The sequence below is a fragment of the Pseudorasbora parva genome, chromosome 15 (assembly GCF_024679245.1).
Source record: "Pseudorasbora parva isolate DD20220531a chromosome 15, ASM2467924v1, whole genome shotgun sequence".
Taxonomy (NCBI): Eukaryota; Metazoa; Chordata; class Actinopteri; order Cypriniformes; family Gobionidae; genus Pseudorasbora; species Pseudorasbora parva.
Genome location: NC_090186.1, coordinates 8,351,793 through 8,369,007, shown reverse-complemented (window position 1 = coordinate 8,369,007; position 17,215 = coordinate 8,351,793). Strand labels below are relative to the sequence as shown.

General features: G+C 38.5%; 1 protein-coding gene across 1 annotated transcript in view; it reads right to left on the bottom strand.

Annotated features, from left to right (window-relative positions):
• Nucleotides 1–17,215, bottom strand: part of LOC137041072 (nesprin-1) — a 110,000-nt gene that overhangs the window by 66,710 nt on the left and 26,075 nt on the right. The window contains exons 24-40 of the mRNA XM_067417005.1: nucleotides 15,163–15,329; nucleotides 14,893–14,971; nucleotides 14,387–14,496; nucleotides 13,766–13,904; nucleotides 13,544–13,695; nucleotides 12,716–12,869; nucleotides 11,768–12,372; nucleotides 10,974–11,129; nucleotides 10,707–10,857; nucleotides 10,240–10,398; nucleotides 9,869–10,036; nucleotides 9,124–9,225; nucleotides 8,744–8,947; nucleotides 7,274–7,738; nucleotides 6,350–6,589; nucleotides 3,740–5,449; nucleotides 991–2,703 (exon numbers count right to left, since the gene is read on the bottom strand). Of these exons, the coding sequence (XP_067273106.1) occupies nucleotides 991–2,703; nucleotides 3,740–5,449; nucleotides 6,350–6,589; nucleotides 7,274–7,738; nucleotides 8,744–8,947; nucleotides 9,124–9,225; nucleotides 9,869–10,036; nucleotides 10,240–10,398; nucleotides 10,707–10,857; nucleotides 10,974–11,129; nucleotides 11,768–12,372; nucleotides 12,716–12,869; nucleotides 13,544–13,695; nucleotides 13,766–13,904; nucleotides 14,387–14,496; nucleotides 14,893–14,971; nucleotides 15,163–15,329 (6,474 nt within the window). The remainder of the gene's footprint in view (nucleotides 1–990; nucleotides 2,704–3,739; nucleotides 5,450–6,349; nucleotides 6,590–7,273; nucleotides 7,739–8,743; nucleotides 8,948–9,123; nucleotides 9,226–9,868; nucleotides 10,037–10,239; nucleotides 10,399–10,706; nucleotides 10,858–10,973; nucleotides 11,130–11,767; nucleotides 12,373–12,715; nucleotides 12,870–13,543; nucleotides 13,696–13,765; nucleotides 13,905–14,386; nucleotides 14,497–14,892; nucleotides 14,972–15,162; nucleotides 15,330–17,215) is intronic.

Below are 17,215 nucleotides of genomic sequence, written 5' to 3'. Positions count from 1 at the left end.
ATTATGTAGCACTGTCCAGTGTCCTGCATAAAATATTTTACATAAAAGATGTTTACATATAATCCACAAGGCAAAAAATAGCTGAATATATTAAAAAAAGACCCCTTTCAAAAGTTTATGTAGCCTTGATTCTTAATACTGTGTCGTTACCTGGAAGATCCACGGCTGTTTTTTTTTTTTTTTTTTTTTTTTTTTTTTTTTGTGTGTTTGTTGTTCTTGAGTCCCTTGTTTGTCCTGAGCAGTTAACTGCTCAATGTTCTTCAGAAACATCCTCCAGGTCCCAAAAATTCTTCAGGTTTCAGGCATATTTGAACCCTTTCCAGCAGTGACAGTGTGAAAAGATGGATCTCAAAATCATACAGAGAAATATTGAGGGACTCAGACACAACTATTTAAAAAGGTTCAAACATTTCCTGATGCATTAAGCGCCGGGGAGTGGACTTTGAAACAGGATTAAGATGTCCACATTTTTCTTATTTTGTTTAAATATCAAGTTTTTTCATTTAGTACTGCACTTTGGAAGCAGCAGAAGATACATGTTTCACGGAAGGCAAATTACAGTAAGTACTATTTACCTTGATTTTCAAATTCAAAAAGTTTTCACCCTCGGCTCTTAATGCATCGTGTTTCCTTCTGGAGCATCAGTGAATACTTGAACCTTTTTTAATTGTTGTGTTTGAGTTCTTCAATTGTCCTCAGTGTGAAAAAATGGATCTCAAAATCATATAATCACTGCTAAAAAGGGTTTAAATATGCAAAAGATTTTTTAGGAACTGTAGAATTTTTTTGAAGAACATCGGGTAGTTTAACTGCTCAGGACAAACAAGGGATTTATGATTAACCATCACAAAAAAAAAAAAAAAAAAAAAAAAGTTTTGACATGCACTTCATTCAGGTACTGAACATGACCACCAATATTTTTGTGAGTAACGTCATGAGTGTAGGTATTTCTGAGGAACTTTCATAAGAACAGAACCAAGTGAATCTTACCTGCAAAGGGACACTGCCATCTGAATGATCTGTCCTCTGAGCTTCAGCCGGGCAGAGCTGTGACTTTGATGGCATTGCAGTAGGAATTTGTGTTTTACATTCAGCTCTCATAACGGGTGAAGCATCTGTAAGCATTGTTTCGGAGTCCTCTGTATGTGCTGACTGTACGGTCTCCATTGCTGCTAAGACCGCACTGTCTGTGGTATTAAGATGGGCTTCTCCGGTTAGGGAGATGCTAACCATCTCAGATCGTTCCTCTTTAGTCTCAGTCTGTAGAAGATTCAAGGTTAACTCTTCCTGTGCAGTCTTCATATCTTTTGTTAGTTTGTTTTCTGTACTCAATGGCTTTGCAGTGTTTGGGTGAGTATAGTCTGAAGAAACAGTTAGTGAAGTATCTGTGATGTCCATCATCCTGACCTCAGAAGTTTGAAGGTTTTCTGTGTCAGTTTTGTTCCTCAGTTCAGATCTAGATGTCTTCACCATTCTACTACTGATATTGCTTGCTTGTTTCACACCAGCTGATTTCTTGGTCTTCTTCCTACCTTTAGCAACATTTGGAGGCTTTTGACATGCGTTTTCTTCAATTAAGGGCTCTGCAAATTTGTTTTTTTCATCCTCATCATGACTCTCCAACACTGTGAAATCCGGCTGATGAACTACAGAGCCCAAAGCATTGCCTTCACCAGTGTGGACATCCATTTGGCTTGATGTATCTTCTTCTATCATTTCATGTTGCATCTCTTTTTCACCTTTTCGAACATAAATCTCCATGATCTCATGGGTTTTGGGCTGGATCGCTTCCTTCGGTCCTGGCTGTATTTCAGAACTTGATTTCCCATAGTCCTTCCCTAAAAGGCCTCCTTTAGCCTCTTGGCCTTCAGGTTTCTCAGTGGCCGAAGAGCTCTTTTGTTGATTTTTTACATCTGACTGGAATAATTTATCTGTGGATAAGTCTTCAGGTCCCAATACATTATCATCAGACAGTAACTGACACCTGTCTGATGGTAATGTAGGAGAATCAACATCGAGGATGATGGTAAATACTTTCTTTGCATTTCCAGAGATTGCATGATGGTTCTCTGGATATGAATCCATTGGGACAAATGCTTGAGTAGATGAGTCCTTCTCAGGTTTAGGCCTGAAATCAAGGTCTGGAGTAGAATGGGTGGGTTCAACATAACCAGTGTGCTGGTCTTCATTAAACTGCACTTGTAATGTGCCACATGAATCAAAAGGCTCATCAGAAGAACTTATTATAGCATGTTTTTCATCTACAGCTACATCAACATTTGGTTTCAAGAGTTTCAACCCATCCTCTGATCTCACTGTGATCCTATCATGAACAACTGAAACAGTGTCCCGTTTAGATGTCGAAGCTGAGATAGCTTGTGCCAATGGGCTCTGGTTGGGTTTGGCAAGATCAGAGTCCAGTACTACGGTAAAGACTGGCTTTGGACTTCTACAAGAAGAGCCATGAGAGGATTCGATGTCATCTTCTCTTATTACAGATCCAGTTTCACACCTCTCTTCAGATACAGACATGGACTGCTGATTATCTGTGTCATGACCTGGTGGGAGTTTCTCAACATCTGCGGTTGCTTGTTGTGTTGATAAAGACAAACACGATGGATCTTCTATTCCACTCACATCCTTTATGGGCATGATCTTAACATTCATATCATACAAGTCATCCAATACACTTCCAGTGGCAACCTGCAAAACAAGGAAACAAACTACTATGACCCAATATTGATAAACATAATTTAGCAATATACAGTACGAGTGTTTTTTTTTTTTTAACCCCTGGGCATTTTTTAATGATTTATAATGAATACTGCATACTTCGATCAGCCCTGTTTTTGATAGCCTAAATCAGCCAAGCTCTACACTGTTCTCAGAAGATCTTTTGATTGGGTGTAACAGAAGTAGAAAACCATACATGTTTCTAATGACAGAAGGGTATGTAAACAATGACAGAAACTCCTTTTACAACAAACTATCCGTTTTAGACATACAATGGTGCTTGAAAGTTTGTGAACCCCTTGTAGAATATGTGAAAATGTGAAAAATGTAAACAAAATAAGAGGGATCATACAAAATGCATGTTAATTATTATGTAGCACTGTCCAGTGTCCTGCATAAAATATTGTGGGGTTTTTTTTTGTGTGTGTTTGTTGTTCTTGAGTCCCTTGTTTGTCCTGAGCAGTTAACTGCTCAATGTTCTTCAGAAACATCCTCCAGGTCCCAAAAATTCTTCAGGTTTCATTTAGTACTGCACTTTGGAAGCAGCAGAAGATACATGTTTCACGGAAGGAAAATTACAGTAAGTACAATTTACCTTGATTTTCAAATTCAAAAAGTTTTCACCCTCGGCTCTTAATGCATCGTGTTTCCTTCTGGAGCATCAGTGAATACTTGAACCTTTTTTAATTGTTGTGTTTGAGTTCCTCAATTGTCCTCAGTGTGAAAAAATGGATCTCAAAATCATATAATCACTGCTAAAAAGGGTTTAATATGCAAAAGGTTTTTTAGGAACTGTATAATTTATTTTGAAGAACATCGGGTAGTTTAACTGCTCAGGACAAACAACGGATTCATGATTAACCATCACAACAAAAACACCAAAAAAACAATTTGACATGCACTTTATTCAGGTACTGAACATGACCACCAATATTTTTGTGAGTAACGTCATGAGTGTAGGTATTTCTGAGGAACTTTCATAAGAACAGAACCAAGTGAATCTTACCTGCAAAGGGACACTGCCATCTGAATCATCTGTCCTCTGAGCTTCAGCCGGGCAGAGCTGTGACTTTGATGGCACTGCAGTAGGAATTTGTGTTTTACATTCAGCTCTCATAACGGGTGAAGCATCTGTAAGCATTGTTTCGGAGTCCTCTGTATGTGCTGACTGTACGGTCTCCATTGCTGCTAAGACCGCACTGTCTGTGGTATTAAGATGGGCTTCTCCGGTTAGGGAGATGCTAACCATCTCAGATCGTTCCTCTTTAGTCTCAGTCTGTAGAAGTTTCAAGGCTAACTCTTCCTGTGCAGTCTTTATACATGCAGTTAGTTTGTTTTCTGTACTCAATGGCTTTGTAGTGTTTGGGTGAGTATAGTCTGAAGAAACAGTTAGTGAAGTATCTGTGATGTCCATCAGCCTGACCTCAGAAGTTTGAAGGTTTTCTGTGTCAGTTTTGTTCCTCAGTTCAGATCTAGATGTCTTCACCATTCTACTACTGATATTGTTTGCTTGTTTCACACCAGCTGATTTCTTGGTCTTCTTCCTACCTTTAGCAACATTTGGAGGCTTTTGACGTGTGTTTTCTTCAATTAAGGGCTCTGCAAATTTGTTTTTTTCATCCTCATCATGACTCTCTAACATTGTGACATCCGGCTGATGAACTACAGAGCCCAAAGCATTGCCTTCACCAGTGTGGACATCCATTTGGCTTGATGTATCTTCTATGATTTCATGTTGCATCTCTTTTTCACCTTTTCGAACATAAATCTCCATGATCTCATGGGTTTTGGGCTGGATCGCTTCCTTCGGTCCTGGCTGTATTTCAGAACTTGATTTCCCATAGTCCTTCCCTAAAAGGCCTCCTTTAGCCTCTTGGCCTTCAGGTTTCTCAGTGACCGAAGAGCTCTTTTGTTGATTTTTTACATCTGACTGGAATAATTTATCTGTGGATGAGTCTTCAGGACCCAATACATTATCATCAGATAGTAACTGACACCTGTCTGATGGTAATGTAGAAGAATCAACATCGAGGATGATGGTAAATACTTTCTTTGCATTTCCAGAGCTTGCATGATGGTTCTCTGGATATGAATCCATTGGGACAAATGCTTGAGTAGATGAGTCCTTCTCAGGTTTAGGCCTGAAATCAAGGTCTGGAGTAGAATGGGTGGGTTCAACATAACCAGTGTGCTGGTCTTCATTAAACTGCACTTGTAATGTGCCACATGAATCAAAAGGCTCATCAGAAGAACGTATTACAGCATGTTTTTCATCTACAGCTACATCAACATTTGGTTCCAAGAGTTTCAACCCATCCTCTGATCTCACTGTGATCCTATCATGAACAACTGAAACAGTGTCCCGTTTAGATGTCGAAGCTGAGATAGCTTGTGCCAATCGGCTCTGGTTGGGTTTGGCAAGATCAGAGTCCAGTACTACGGTAAAGACTGGCTTTGGACTTCTACAAGAAGAGCCATGAGAGGATTCGATGTCATCTTCTCTTATTACAGATCCAGTTTCACACCTCTCTTCAGATACAGACATGGACTGCTGATTATCTGTGTCATGACCTGGTGTGAGTTTCTCAACATCTGCGGTTGCTTGTTGTGTTGATAAAGACAAACACGATGGATCTTCTATTCCACTCACTTCCTTTATGGGCATGATCTTTACATTCATATCATACCAGTCATCCAATACACTTCCAGTGGCAACCTGCAAAACAAGTAAACAAACTACTATGACTACTATTGTTTTCAAAGTTTCAAAGCAGCTTTTAAAATGAACTATCCTTTTAAGACACCATTTAATTAACTTATGGGCTTTCCCCTTTAATTTTAAGATTTTCATTACCATTAAAAAGGATCAAAAATTAAATACTTGTAGCTTTGGTGAGCATACCTTTTAAAACCTGTTTTGAGAAACCATGAATTAAATCACAATGATGCTGATAATGTAGTTAAAAGATAAGATGAGACATCAGAAAAGCAGAGCAAAACAAGGATTTTTTTCTCAGAGTGAAAGTAAAAAAACAAGCATTTAAAAGCAATGAGGTGGCATCCTAGATCCTACATTAATGGCCTAAAGTCAATACAGAGCAGACACTCCATTTAGCAGGTTTTAGCTAGAACAGAATGATTCTGTGCCCATGCCACAGTGGTACACTCAATGACTTCACTCCTGCTGACCCCAAAGCCATAGCCACAAAGAAATAAAAACCCAAGTGCACATCGGTCAAGCAATAATCACAGACATATTTTCCTTTTTAAACTCAATTTCAGTGATCATTTACTCTCATGCTGTTCAAAACCTGTATGACTTTCCTTTCTCTGCAGAGCACAAAATTATGTTTTGAAAAATTAATACATTTTTTGTACATACAATGAAAGTCAGTGGGGTCCAGTCCTTTTTTGGAGCACACTTACATTCATTGTATCAACAAAAAAGTTGCAACATTCTTCAAAATATCTTCTTTTGTTTTCTGCAAATGAAAGATAGTTATACAGGTTTAGTATAATAAGGCAACTGATAATTATACTTGAAAACCTGAAATATAACCTAAACGTTCATACCTATTTGCAAACAATTCCTGTGCAAAAGTGACACAAAACTAACCTGAACTGACTGGAGTTCAGCTGTGGAACCTCCAGGCTGCTGGGGCTCATTGCATTGTACTGAGCTCTGACCTGGATCAGAGTCCCCTTCCCAAGTCCTCTCATCTTCCACCATCTTCCTCAGGGCTGAAGTCTGAAGGTCCTGGGAGACAGCAGTCTGACCCTCTGGAGTACAGCTTGTCTGCAAGACTTCAGACAGTTTCTCAACCTCCAGAAGGCTACTTTCCACTTGTTCTACAGCCTGCCAAAAATCCAACAAGCTAGTCTTATTACATTAGACAACTGGACTAATCGATTGGCTTAGCAGAATAAAACTGCTAATTAAATACTGAAAAGTACATTCACAGTCACTATGTTGCTGAGAAAATAAAAACAAACCACATAAATGAGAAAAAATACAAAAACTAATGTACCTAACAAAACCATAACTGATACAACATTGAAAACAACAAAATTTTATATCTAAAATGACAAAAATGCAATTACTAATTTGAAAATAATGAAAATAGAACCATGGTGAGGAGTTAGCATTTATAAAACTGAATAAAAGTGACGTGTAGTGTTATTTTACATTCAAGTGTGTGTGTGAATGGTGTAGATTTTATATCCACTGCATAATATAATATTGTAGGTAATTATAATTTATCATTAAAAAAGAAATATAAATTTACATATTAAAGGTTCAACTTTGTAATACAGTTGCTTTCTTTGGTTCTTTTTAAGTGCAGATTTTCCTTTTACTATATGATGGACTGTCAGTGCAAAACTCTTACTACAGTAGTTACCAAGAAACAAATTGATTCTAGTTCTCAAAACTAACATTTTTTTTTTTTTTTTTTTTTTTTTAATGCTTCGTATTTCAGTTCAGGCCACTTTAAAGATGCAGACCCTTGGAGCACAAACTTATGAAGGACAAGAAAATTACCTGTACGGCTGTGAATCTTTCCTCAAGTGTGATCTGTCTGTTCTCATCCTCAGAAAGCTGAAAATCGCCCTTGAGAAGCAGTTCACTGGCCAAGCTGCAGGCCTGCTCTTTGAAGTCCTTCAACTCAAGAAGAGCATCTTGTGTCTTCCCTCCATGTGACTGTTCCTCTGTTTTACCATTAGATTCAGAATGTAACTCAGGCACAGTACATTCAGTTTTTTTAATCTGGGGTTTGATGTGCTTAGGGTCTTGGACCATCTGATTTTCAGGCCTGTTGGGGTGCATTGCTTGCTCTCCCTTCTCTATGACCAGCTCTCTGGCAGTGCAGATTTTTTCTTGAAGGTTAGCTCCATCTTCAGCCAGTTCTTGTAGGTTTTCTAGACCTGCAATGCTGGCCAGAAGATCAATCTGCTGCAGTAACACATCTGCCTGCTCTGTCTCCGTTTGCAGCTTTTCCAATAAGCCCTGCAAGTTAAAACAGTTACATTAAAGGATTAGTACATAAACATTTTTTAGTAAGTTACCAATTAAAAGATTGAACTCATGTCATTGAACCACAAGACTTTCGATTATCTTTGGAACACAAATTAAGATATTTTTTATGAAATCTGGCATTTCTGTCCCTCCATTGACAGTCTATGCAACTTCCACTTTGACGCTTCAAATAGTTGATATGAATTGAGCGGTTTAGTCCAAATTTTCTGAAAAGACACGATCACATTATATTATGAATGGATTCAATTTAGGCTTTTATTTCACATATAAACACTGATTAGTGAACATAAACAGAAGCTCAACCGAACCTGCTTCATGTGTGAACCTCATTGGTTCTTGAGGAAGCTCAAACGTGCTGCGTAACACACAAGAAGGAACCTCATTGGTTCTTGCAGAAGGGCAAACATGCTGCGTTACACACAAGAATGAACCTCTTTGGTTCTTGAGGAAGCTCAAATGTGCTGCGTAACACATGAGAATAAACCTCATTGGCTCTTGAGTAAGTTCAAACATGCTGATTAACACACAAGAATGAACCACATTGGTTCTTGAGGAAGCTCAAACGTGCTGCGTAACACACAAGAAGGAACCTCATTGGTTCTTGAGGAAGCTCAAACGTGCTGCGTAACACACAAGAAGGAACCTCATTGGTTCTTGAGGAAGCTCAAACGTGCTGCGTAACACACAAGAAGGAACCTCATTGGTTCTTGAGGAAGCTCAAATGTGCTGCGTAACACATGAGAATAAACCTCATTGGCTCTTGAGTAAGTTCAAACATGCTGATTAACACACAAGAATGAACCTCATTGGTTCTTGAGGAAGTTCAAACATGCTGATTAACACACAAGAATGAACCTCATTGGTTCTTGAGGAAGTTTAAACATGCTGATTAACACACAAGAATGAACCTCATTGGTCCTCGCAGAAGCAATCGCATATACCATTGCATGTCAACTTTAAAGTATAAACATTCACCTGGATGATGTTGAGGACTTGTGGACTTTCAGATGTGGACAGTGTGCTCAGATTATTTGTGATAGTCTGGATGGAGGAAAGGTGATCTGCGATCTCAGATGCCACCTGGCCTTTGGCAGCTTCAAGCTGTCTGAAAACATCACTGGTCTCTGAAAAAAGCTCGATCACCTCCGCCATCTTCTTCCTCAGCTGGCTCTCAATCACCTAAAAAAAAACTAGTGAATTTGCTGGAACATGAAATAGGATATTGAGCTAGGCTGATTAACACTTACTAAAACACGCGGTTTTACCAACAGAACTTGGCATATTAGATTACATAATTATTTGAATAAAAATGTCTTTAAGTGAATACATTAAGAAAAAAGATCCTGGTGTGTCACCTGCAGCTCCAGTGGGAACTCATGACTCTGCAGCAGCTCCTGGATCTCTGAAGATCTGCGATGGAAATGTTCAATGTTCTCCTCTTGAGCCCTCAGCTCATCCTGTGAAATACAATTATATATGAGATGGATACAATCGGTTATGACATGTATAACAAACCCAGTTTTAATGACCGACTTTTCAATTTATAAGTCTAATAAAACTGTTACATCACAAAAAGAGGGGCTGAACTAAAAGATACACAACTGTTCAAATGTTTGGGCTCGGCAAAAAAGTAGTTTACTTTCAGGCGGCATTTATTTGATCAAAAATACATTAAAAACAAAATATTACGAAATATTACAACTTAAAATAACTATTTTAATATACTTTAACATCTAATTTATTCCTGTGATGCAAAGCTGAATTTTCAGTGCTTAAGTAATAGTTCTTATCATCAGTGTTGAAAACGGATTGTTATTTTTGTGGTAACAGTTTCAAGATACTAATAAATAATACCAGTTCAAAAGAATAGCACTTATTTGAAACAGAAATATTTAACACAATAAATGTCCTTATGGCCCTGAATGGTAGTGTAAATGTCACTATCATGTTTAGATAGTCAATAAATGATCACAATATGAGAATGATGTATAAAAATTATACTTATTAGGTTTGAGATTTATGCGAAACCATTGGTCTCAAATTCTAAAATAAGTGTATTTGAAAGTAATACCTAAATTTGTCACCTGACAAAGATTTTACCTGCATGGCAGACACGTCGTGTTCCGAATGAAAGGGGTGTGACTGAGCAAGTGTCATCATCTTTTGGGAGCTCCAGCCCTCTACCTCTCCAGCCAATAGGAGGAGCTTTTCCCAAAGAGAAAACCCAGCTTGAAGGTTATCCAGATGACAGTCTGTCTTCTCAGTGACCTGAAATAAGAGCATTTGTAAACACAGAGTAGTATTAGAGAGAGAGAGAGCGAGAGAGAGAGAGAGAGAGAGAGAGAGAGAGAGAGAGAGAGAGAGAGAGAGAGAGAGAGAGAGAGAGAGAGAGAGAGAGAGAGAGAGAGAGAGAGAGAGAGAGAGAGAGAGAGGACATGTTCATATTATATAGCATTACTGAGGGAACGTACATCAAGCCAGCGGTCCATGAGGGTGTCAGCCTCACTCTCAAATGGGGCATCTACACAATCAGGGATCCTTCTCATCAGAGACTGGAGCTGTCTGCACACAGCTCTGAACTCCTCCACGCCATCCCCAAGGCCACTGAGATCTGACTTTATACTGGTCACCTAGACACACCCACACACAAAAAATATGTCAATAATCAAGAATTAATTTATACGCATTCATTCATTCAACTACTAAATGATCCCACATTAATAATTACTGTTTTACTAAATATATTGATCAAGCTCAAACGTGATGCGTAACACACCAGAATAAACCTCATTGGTTCTTGAGGAAGCTCAAATGTGCTGATTAACACACGAAAAATGAACCTCTGCAGTTAATACTAAAAATGATCTAAAATTATGTAGGTAATACTGCCATCTGCTGTCCACTATATGGAAGCCCTTCACCCAGGAAAACTCTGTACCTTGCTGATCAGGAGCTGTAGGTTATCTTTGCCCATGTAGAAGGCCTGGTCACCGATAGTCTGCTCTGCTCTCTGCAAAGTGCTGCCCAAACAATTTCGGCAGCTCTGGAACTTTTTAAGTAGTTCAGTCAGAGAGACACATTGCTCAAGACTGAAATGGAAGAATGACACAAATGTATCCAGTTAGCCATATGTGCCGTCTAATTCCATCAGAGTAACAGCATTTAACAAAGAGCTTTCCTATAAATCACAGGCATTTCTTGCCACCTTTCTGTGACAGCTCCGTGTGCTTTTTCCCATTCCGCCTGCAGCTCGCTGAGGCCTGTGTCTGAGGTGCTCGTCTGCGCACATGTATCTCTCAGATCCTGAATCTCTGAGCGTAATGCAACCAGCTTACTTTCCATGTCTGTCAGGAAGCGTAACCTGAGAACGAGAGAGAGAGACGCCGGTGAGACTGAGACATATCATCTACTTTATTGTAATAAATTCAGATTATATAAGAGATTTTTTTAACTCTCTAAAACAGATCAAATGCAGGCGTTACTGTGAGAAACAACTAATGAATAATTCCCAGCATTCTTTATGTTTACAGTGATATTTATATTGATATTATAGTGCATTAATGGTCTTCATTCAGGTCTATATATTTTTAGACCTTATATTATATATTATATTGATGATTATTATAATTAACATAAATTGTTTTATTATTTTAGCATAAAAAGTGCTTTAAAGTCCTGTTTGCCTTTTATTTGATATCGTATATTGCAATTGTTATTTTAAATAACATAACTCTTTGTTTAACAACACAAATTAAATTAAATGAAAATTATTACTTTAGAAATATTGTTTGCAAGACAAAGAAAAAAGGCAGTACTGTCTTATTTTATTGCTTAATAATAATAATTTATAATTTAATTTATATTTTATTTTGCACTTGTTAATTTAATTAGCTTTAATAAAACTTTTTTCACTTTAATTAATAATTTTCTTAATCATACAAAACAAAGAAAAAAACATTACTATTTTTGAAAAGCAGTCCTATTTTTAAGCTTGTTCACCTGTGCTGTAGTGCAGGAAGCGTGGGCTCCTTCAGCCCGTGTCTTTCCAGTGCCGCCAGCACCTCTCTCAGGGCGACCTGCACGCCCATCCTCTTCCTACCAAACATTCTCTGCTCTCCCTTTTTTCTTCCTTTCCCACCTCTGTCAGATCGCTTCAGCCCTATACCCAGTTTAGCCTCGACCTCTTCTGCATGCAAAGCCAAAGCTGACACCATCTCGTCACAGCTGCCTGGTTTATCATTTAAAGTTACTCCCATACCGGCCTCATCTAGGATTCGGTCTAGCTGAACCGATTCCTCCCTGGCCTGTTGGAGGCTTTGCTGGATGGAGACTAAGCTGTAGCTGCGGTCTGATGTGCTGTGAGCTGCAGTAAGGTCATTGTTGACCTGCTGGAGTTTGAAAAGGAGGTTCTCAAGGGCCACCAGGGCCGATTCACTCTTTCTCAGACATTGTCTTTGCTGCTCCAGGTATTTTGTGCGGTCGTGGAGAGTTTGTTGCAGGGGGAGACGGGCTTGGAGCTCAATGTGACTCAGATCAGCAGCTTCTCTAACTGAACCTTCGCTCTTAAGCAGGTACAGCTCTTTCTCAATACTTTCATCTAGACACTGAACAAAGAACAAAGATGTCATAATGAGTTTGAACATGCAAAGTACATCAATCCATTTCATGTACAAAGGTTTGAATGTGCACTTTGAATGAGAAAGAAACATATTTTCTACGGAAAGTCTAGTATTTTAGACGTTATGATGTGAACAATCAAACAAAACAAAACATCAAAAATCAGGACATGTGATTTAGGATCAAAAATATACAACTACCTCTGAAAAATATATGCAAGCTGAACATTTCAAAATGTGCATGAATGTAATGTGTCTGAATTGCTGGTTGTGAGGTGAGAAAAACATCTACATATATGTAGTATATGTAAGCATGAAAATGAATTTGTACCTTTAGGTCTTCATGTAGATTTCTGGCATCAGCTACTGCAAAGTTCATTATATTCAGAGGTTTCTGACGGATCTGTGTGAGCTGTTCAGAAATCAGTTTGATCTTTATGTCAGTTGACTCTTGCAGCTTTATGGCAGTTTCAAGGGAATTCACCCTGAGAAAAAAATAAAATAACATTATTCTGCCACTTATGGCTAACAGTTGCTCTCTTCCACAACCAAGCAAGCTCCCTTATAAGTGACAGATTTGAACCTGCTTAACATAGACAACAGCTCTGTAAGGCAGCTCAAATAGACCATAAGAGGCCTGACAAATGATTTAAATCAATAGTTAATTTAATTCTTCTAGAAATTAATAACAAATGTTGCACAATTGTTTTCAATATAGATAATAATAAGAAATGTTTCTTGAACTGTGAAATGTTCCCTTATAATTTGGCCAAAAGAACAAATCTTACACCATGTCTACACTGAACGCGACTGCTGTCGCTTGCGTTGTCACGCCGGAACAGATAAAGGCTGTCTACACTGGATGTGACAAAGAGCCCTTTGCAATGCATTTGTCATTCATAGGACAAGACATCAGTTAACTGTCTGAAATTTGTCACTCGCGTTGTGCCACATCCAGTGTAAACAGAATCACTGTTTATAATCAGTTCTATTGCTTTTAGTCGAATTGCGCTGCTCATGTTCGGTGTAGACAAGTTGCTAACAGGCAGCATAATTTAGTTGTTTACTTTGGAACATACCTGAACAGTCTTCATAATGCAAAGCATCTTTAGGCAGCTCACTGGTTAAAAAAAAAAAAGAGACCATGTACATGTCTCACCTGGCCTGAATGCACATCTGTTGTCCCCTCCACTCTTGAATGAGCTGAGCGCTTTCCATCTCCATTTTATAGCCATCCTCCATGTGCTGAGAGCCCTGGGAATACTGAAGCTCAAACTCACACCACAGAGCCTCCGTCTGGTCCTTAAGAGCCTAAATGAGCACACAGCCATTTGTATACAAAATGCACCCTAAATGCAGGGAAGTGGTGCGTGAGACTAACCAGTAGGCGCTGGAGTTGACTTCTCAGTGAATCAGCAGAGATACTGGTGCTGCTGCCGTGGCTGATGGGAAACTCTGATCCCAGCTGCTGACTGTTGTTAAGCAGCTGCTGCTGAAGGACTGACTGTGCAGCACAGTAACTAGAAAACATAACATAACATAACATAACATAACATAACATAACATAACATAACATAACATAACATAACATAACATAACATAACATAACATAACATAACATAACATAACATAACATAACATAACATAACATAACATAACATAACATAACATAACGTAACATAAATATATAGGTATTAGCTTCTGCTATAAACAATATGATACTTGCATGAATTACTGTTGGTTTTTTTTAGGTTTATCTATGTATATTGTATATGTTCCTATTCAAATAAACCATTGTATTTATATATACAGTAAGTAATCATTAGATCATTATTAAAATTATTCACATTTTTACAGATTCTGCAAGTGGTTCACATACTTTTTCTTGCAACTGTATAAGGGTCAAAGCCATTTCCCTTCTCAGAAAGTATTGACAGTATAGGGAAATATATCTACTACTTTAAACAGTTTGAAGGCAGAGACTTGCATAAAAAGTGCTTACCTGCTCTTAGCTTCCTGTTCAGTAACCCTCTCTTCCTGTGCTGAACATGGTTGGATGATGGTTCTCTCTGGTATCTGTTTAATCTCCACGATGTTTTTTTGGACAACAGCCTGAGAGAGAACGACCAGTGTCATTACAAGTAGGGTCAAACGACCCCAGCACAAGCAATACACTCTTTAGCAGCCTTAACCAATCCCAGTAGATTAACTCCTCTGTGAGTTATAAGCTGTCCATATGGTCAACAACATCCAATCAGAGCTGAGAAGTTCTCACAAGGTTTATCTCCATGTTTGGCTACAAGCTACAAACTTGGCCATGCCAAAAAAATGTGCCATGTTAACACCAGGCAGATATAAATCTGAAACAGATGCTAGTCATGTTGGTTAGAATGACTGAAAAAAATGCTACAAAAAAAAAAAAAAAAACACAAATCAGAGAAAGAAAAAGAAAGAGAGATAAAACCGTCATGGCGTACACACAGACATGCAACACATGAGCACGTGTACCTGTGAGTGGACGAGTCTTAGGTCATCGAGCGGTACAGTCCCTCTCAGCAGGACACAATCCTTGACTGCTCCCCCCCTGCTGAGAACACACATGCACGTGTTTTACTTAGCAGACTTTTATGTGAAGCTAATTAAAATTAGTTTATATACATAAAATATAGAACTTTTTTTCTTTTTAAAGCATATACTATACTAAGAAATACATCATTATTATAATATGACAAAGCTTTTCAGTATAAAAAAAACTACAAATTACCATCCATTTCTTACCTGTCTTGGGATGGTGCCAAGTCACTTGTGAAGTCTGTGTTGTGCTGAATGCTCTCCATTCTCTTTGTGTCTGTGCTGAGAAGAACACTCCCTGCAGACTGCACAATCTCTTTAATTCTTCTTAAGGTTTCCAGATGCACCGTTCGCTCAGCTGCTGTGACACATTCCTGAGGTTTGAACCCAAATCCTTCATTAAATAAATTAATTTCAAACTCTTTCAATAATTATTTTATATATAATGATGATACAATAAAATGTATTTTTATATGTACAGAAAGATTATGGCGATAAATATAAAAACTTTAAACAACTACATTAAAGCTCATTTGAGTTAATATTCTTGTATCAGATCAAAGGAGTCTTCTTTGTGGTGCATATGTAATAGCCATTTAGAAAGTGCAATGAAAAGGCTTGCAAACTTGGCTAACTGGTTCTGATGAGAGAGCAATGCAAGTAAAATGTGATTATATAGCTGAAAGAATTTTTTTAACTGTCTTTATATCAACCTGTCCAAACATGCATGAAATCATTAAGTAAACTGTTTTACAACAAATCAATTCTTGATGACTAAACCATTATAAAATGACAAAAGTTTAAAAAAAAAATACTGAATAAATAAAGTGTAATAACTAATCTGGATTTAATGCAGTTATGCTTACATGCAGAGGCATGTACATTAAAGAAACACGCCAACTTTGTGTGACTTTAGCTTATTCACTGTATCCCCTAGAGCTAGAGAAGTCCATACATACCTTTCTCATCTCTGTGTGTGCATTAACTCTGTCTGACGCACCCACCGCTAGCCTAGCTTAGCACAAAGACTGGAAGTAAACGGCTCCATCTATTCTACTGCTCAATAAGTGACAAAATAATAATATTTTGTGATGTGTATAGTATAGACAGAAAATTGCGACAGTAAAGTTTCTAGACAGATATGGCTAGGAACTACACTATCATTCCTGCATAATTATCTGCAATGATACGCAGCACCTGAAAATAGTCCCCAGCACACTCTCTGCATCACAACATGTAAATAGGAAAATGTTGCCGTTATTTTGTCACTTGTTGAGCAGTATGATAAATGGAGCCATTTACCTCCAGTCTTTGTGCTAAGCTAGGCTAGCGGTGGGTGCATTGGACAGAGTTATAATAATAACAATAATAATAATAATAATAATAGATTTGATTTATAATGCACTTTTCATTCCGAAGAATCTCAAAGTGCAACAAAGGGAACAAATAACAACAACAACACCAAAAAATTAATAACAAGTAAAAATATAGAATAACACAAAAAAATCTACCAACACAGACAACTGAACAGAAACAGAGCTGATGGTTAACAGAAACAAAGCTGATAGACGGTGAACAGAAAAACAGAGTTGATGGTGAACAGAAAACAGAGCTGATGGTGGAAGTCTCTGTGAGTGGTCTACTCCATGTATTACATTTCTCCCAGCGCTAGAGGCTCTATTACATATTCCCAATTCGGCAGTGTCCTGATGACGTCGTTGAGGCATGACAGCTGAAGATCAGATGATGGGTCTTCATGACGATTCAGACGATGGAGATCGCCGCAGCACCACGCAGGAGGCAAACAAAGTTTACCGGGCACATCTGTGGACCCACCAGGGTCGGTGCAGAAGTCCAAGCCGTTCCATGGCTGCAACGCGGAACAGCGGCGCAGCCGAGGAGCGGAACATCCAAACATCATGCCGGATGCTGATGACGCTACCCCGGGTTAAGCCACCATGCAGCTCAAGCCCGAGGGAGACAACCGAGACCACCAGTGAGCAGCCGACACCCAGAAGAGAAAGCAGCCGCAGCGAGCAACATCAAATGTCCTTCAAACCAGAACCAACCACAACTATTCAACCAAACATCAGAGAAGCGGTGGAAAAAGGCAAACATTGTCCTCTCAGTGGCTGCCAGCAATCAGCAACAGTCCCAATTGTAGCTCTGACTGTTAGACTAGTCACAAACATAATCAAATAAAATCTAAATCGAACTGTACAGTTAACATGGTTTGTGGGTGGAGAAGCAGCGAACAGAC